This window comes from Oratosquilla oratoria, chromosome 8, assembly GCF_046742065.1.
Source record: "Oratosquilla oratoria isolate Oo_2021 chromosome 8, ASM4674206v1, whole genome shotgun sequence".
NCBI lineage: Eukaryota > Metazoa > Arthropoda > Malacostraca > Stomatopoda > Squillidae > Oratosquilla > Oratosquilla oratoria.
In genome coordinates this window covers 54,324,433-54,329,432 of record NC_134784.1, presented here as the reverse complement: position 1 = coordinate 54,329,432, position 5,000 = coordinate 54,324,433, and the positions used below count along the sequence as shown (strand labels likewise).

The 5,000-nt window shown below is 43.1% G+C and overlaps 1 protein-coding gene across 2 annotated transcripts in view; it reads left to right on the top strand.

Annotated features, from left to right (window-relative positions):
• LOC143027740 (rap guanine nucleotide exchange factor 6-like) overlaps positions 1–5,000 on the top strand; it is a gene marked incomplete in the record, with an annotated part of 504,609 nt that overhangs the window by 307,005 nt on the left and 192,604 nt on the right. For both annotated transcript variants that reach the window (XM_076189244.1, XM_076189243.1), the window contains 1 exon segment: positions 1,847–1,930. In XM_076189244.1, coding sequence (XP_076045359.1) covers positions 1,847–1,930 — 84 coding nt within the window.

The following is a 5,000-nucleotide window of genomic DNA, read 5'->3' as shown; positions in this document are numbered from 1 at the left end:
TTTAATGGTGATGATACCACTCTAAGAATATGATTTATTTTTCTCGCTTTCTACCTCTTTGTGCGGAGGATTTCAATCACACACTACTTCATACTAGCAACCTGTTCTTACATTTGCTTTTGATTACAAGGAAGGCTGTGTTTGTTTATATGTTTAATGGCCCGGTCTATGTTTAATGTTGTGACCACACAAATACACGCCCAACTCCTTGCCCACCAGAGTCGGAGTATATGCCCCGTTTTGCCCACCTCTGCCTCTAAACTGAAAAAAATAGTCTGATATAGAAATAATCGGGACTCGAACTCGGAAAGCTGTAGTCGCGGTCGAGGGCGGTACCACCGCACCATCGAACCGTATGTGTGTGATTCACCATGGTCTTAGATCACGTGTTGGACTCGTGATCGACAGCTATTTCCCTCCCAGAAGAGAGCTCAGAGCTCATATATGACCGATCTATGGGTAATGCTGTGACCTTACACCCACACACACACACACACAACTCCCCGCCCACGAGAGTTGGAGTAACAACCCGCAGCGCAGCGATGCTGAAATTATTTCAGACCTGGGCGGGATTCGAACCCGGACCTCCGTAGTGGCAGCCGGAAATTCTAACCACTGCGCCACGATGTGTGTGTGTGTGTGTGTGTGTGTGTGTGTGTGTGTGTGTGTGTGTGTGTGTGTGTGTGTGTACACATTTTCGCGCACCTCAGTTGACAGAACGTTCGAATGTTATTCTTGCATTCGCGAGTTTAATTCCAAGTTCGGGGACGAAGTGTCGCAAAGACGAACCTCGACTTTCTGTGCTGAATAAATGAATATGCAATGATTGGTGGGAGAAGAAGAAGAAGAGGAGAAGGAGGAAGAAGAAGAGGGAGGAGTACGTGAGGAAGAAAATGAGGAAGAAGTAGGAGATGAGAATGAGGAAGAAGAAGGTGGAGGAGTAGGTGAGGAAGAAGAAGAGGAGGAGGAGGAGGAGGAAGGAGATGAGAATCAGGAAGAAGAAGAAGAAGAAGAAAGAGAAGAAGAAAAAATGGAGGAAAAAGAAGGCAGTCCTATTATTAACAACAGAAGAAGGAACGAAAGAATAAGAGGAAAGAGAGGAAGAGGAAGAAAAGTATAAGAAGGAGAATGGAAAAGAGGAAGAAAAAAGAAAAGTAAGAAGAAGTCTTCTCATTAGAAATAACTTAAGAAGAGGAGGAGGAGGAAAATGAAGACATCCCTACCATTAGGAACAACACAAGACGAAGGAGAAGGCGAGGGATAAGACAATCTCATCATCAAGTGCAACATCGCTTTGAAAACGCAGCTCACATCTCTGCGCCGTTTTGTACTACGCTGGAAACATTCTGCGCAAGGAGTGGGTTGGTCGCTGTATCCGTCGCTGATCATCACGAGGGGTTTGTCCTTGTGCGTCTTGTGGGCGGCAGCGTGGACCTTATGATCGTGGGAACGTATTTGGTGGCCGTGCCCTTGTTGCGATAGTTTATGTGTACGAAAAGGTTTATTATTATTTGTTTATGGTCGTATGTGTATTTTGTTTGTTTGTATACATATATATATATATATATATATATATATATATATATATATATATATATGTATTATTGTATATATGTATGTGTATTATCAACCACTTTAACTTTTTCCATTTTAATTCCTTGCAAACACGATCGAGACTAACAGGAGCTTGATAGAAACTGGGAACCATTCATTGTGTGTATGTGTGTGTGTGTGTGTGTGTGTGTGTGTATATATATATATATATATATATATATATATATACATATATATGTGTGTGTGTGTTCCTTCTTTTTTCTCTAATATATAATTTTGTTTCCTTTTGCAGCCGTGGCGAGCTGGCGACTTGCTGGTACATCCTGTTGTCAGGCTCAGTCTTCATCGACGGTTCCATGTTCCTCCCCAGGTCCAGGTAAGTTAGAGCCATTATTAGTTTTATTTTATTTTATTCTATTTTTCTCCTGTCTCTCTTCTTCAGTGAGAGAGAGAGGAGGCTTGCTGATCTCGCACTCTTTTAGTTTTGGGTTCGAACCCCGCTCTCCTCTCCGATTCCCACCAATGACTATTTGTTACCTGCCCCCCCCACCCCCCAGGAGTCCCCAAAGCGCATTATAGAGCAAAGGTGACGGCTTCGGCCGCAGCTCCTCAGTTCCTCCTGGCGTGAGTTTCACACCTACCTTTTTCTCTCTTCCTCCCTATCCCCCTTCTCTCTCTCTCTCTCTCTCTCTCTCTCTCTCTCTCTCTCTCTCTCTCTCTCTCTCTCTCTCTCTCTCTCTACCCCCTCTCTCTTTTTCCAACCCTCCCTCACTACCCCCTACTGTTTCACTCGCTCTCTCCCTTCTTACCCCCTACTGTCTCACTCTCTCACTCTCACACTCCCTCCCTACCCCCTACTGCCTCACTCTCTTTCTCCTTCTCTACCCCCTACCGTCTCACTCTCTTTCTCCCTCCCTACCCCCTACAGTCTCATTCTCTCCCTCCCTCCCTCCCTACCCCGTGCTCTCTCCCTCCCTCCCTACCTCCTACTCTTTTCCTTTATACTTTCCTTTTCCTTCTACTCTTCCCTACCGCTACTCTCTCTTTCCCTCCCTACCCCCTACTCTCTCTCTCTCTCCCTCTCTCCCTCCCTCCCAACCCCCTATTCTCTCCCTCTGTCCCTACCCTCTACTCCCTCTCTCCCTTTTTCATTCCTCCCTCCCTCCCTATCCCCTGCCCTCCCTCCCTCCCTAACCCCTACTTTCCTACCCCCTACCCCCTTACTCTCAATCCCTCCCACCCTTCCTTCTTCTCTACCCCTCCCACCCTACCTTCTTTTCTACCCCTCCCTCCCTCCTTCCCTAACCCCCTACCCCCTTACTCTCAATCCCTCCCTACCCCCTATTCCCTCCCTCGTCCTCCCTACCTCCCTCTCCCTTTCTCCCTACTTTCCTACCCCCTACCCCCATACTCTCAATCCCTCCCACCCTACCTTCTTCTCTACCCCTCCCACCCTACCGTCTTCTCTACCCCTCCCTCCCTCCTTCCCTAACCCCCTACCCACTTACTCTCAATCCCTCCCTACCCTCTACTCCCTCCCTCCGTACCCCCAACACCACTCACTCTCACTCCCTCTCTCTCTCTACCTCTCCGGAGCGCTTTTCAAGAGGTCATCCCATTCGTCCGGGGGTCGCGTGGGGGTCGCCTCCTCGCCACTCCTCCTCAATCAAATTCCAAAGTTCAGCGCGTTGGGGGGATGTGGGTGCTCTCTCTTGTCTTTAAATAAACAAATAAATAAATAGATAAACAAATGCTGGAGAGCTCTAACATGCCGGTCATAGTTTGCCTCCCTTGGTGTGTGTATGTGATATATATATATATACATATATATATATATCAAGGACTACTATTACACAGGACGTGCGCACCCAGATCCCTGGGTCCGCTAGCGGAGGCCATTGCTTTCTTTGTAACCTAACATTTTATATTGGACAAATATATCAAAACTAGACACCTAACATTGTATATAGGACAAATGTGTCAACTATTGACTTATTCAATGCAGTATAAGTTAGTGTAAACTTTTATAGTGAAATAAGAAACTATTTTTAAGGCACTGTTATGCTTTGAAATGCTAATTTTAGCCGGACTTAACAGGTATTATTGTATGAGGTTAGTGGACACCAGGCTTGGCGATTTTTTTTTCTTTTCTTTTCTTTCTTTTTATTTAAATCAGATTTATTTGATTTAAATAGATTTTGTTTATAGATTTTAAATATTGTGGGATTGCTATCTGATATGCGATCTGATTGCTAAAGGACATTTTTAGCATATCAATATAAGGAGCAGTGTTATATAGACTTGCCACAAGTATACAAGGAACGGTATAAGCCGTATGTGAGGACGGTATGCTCAGGTTCACTCGATTCCTCCAAGAGTTTTCTCATCTTGTTGACATTTGCTGCATTGTCTGTCACAACACTTCCAATGTGACAACCAAAATCTTGTTCAGCCTTCTTGATCGAATTTTGTACAAGTTGTAGAAGATATTCAGCAGTATGAGGTTTCCCTGATGTGTCTATTGTGTCAACTAAATAAATCTGACCAGTGGATGTTTTTAGAGTGACACATATTATGGGCTCATTATGGATGTTAGACCACCCATCAATTGAAAGACATACAGTTTCATTATTCAGGTCATCTGCACACTTTTTATATTCCTTTTCATACACAAGATCCAAGTACTTATCAGCAATATCTTTTCTAGATGGAGGAATATAACCTGGCCTCAGGTTCTGAACCATCTTGAGAAACTGAGGATGCTGAACAAGACGAAATGGTGAATTTGTAGGAAATATAATTCTTGCAACTTCTTTGTCGAGATTTTCCTTTTGAGAGGCTGAAGTTTTTATGATAAATCTGTCCAGAGATGTTGATGACTTTCTTTTAGATGAAAATGATTTAGCAGAAGTGGCGCCTGTGGAGTCTGATAGTGACCTTTTTAATGGTGGAGTTAGGTTTGCAGATAATTCAAGTGGATGATGAAGAGATTGAAGCTGTTGATACAAATCCTGAAATGGAAACAGAAAATTTTAGCATATTGCATAATTTATAAATGAATAAATAAATGAATGAATACAGTGTGATTTAGGCTACTTTTGAGTACAGTAGTTATTTTTTTAGATAATGATCATATTCACACAAGCCACTAAATTATTTGGAAATAATTAACAGGATATGAAATAGGTGGGCTTGGAATTCAGCCCACACAGGATTCAGTCCACTTTTAAATTCACTAAAAATAATGGGTTAGTTGGGTTAGGTTAGGCTAAATCCCATGTGGGCTGAATTCCAATGGAACCTGTGAAATATATTACACAATGTTGAATGAAATGAATAACAATCATCTAGGCCCCAAAGTTGAGTGGATACAGTATATTATAGTGATATAGTCATTACCCAAATTTAGAAGTAATGAAGTTGAAGTATCATCTCTTTAGGCCTTC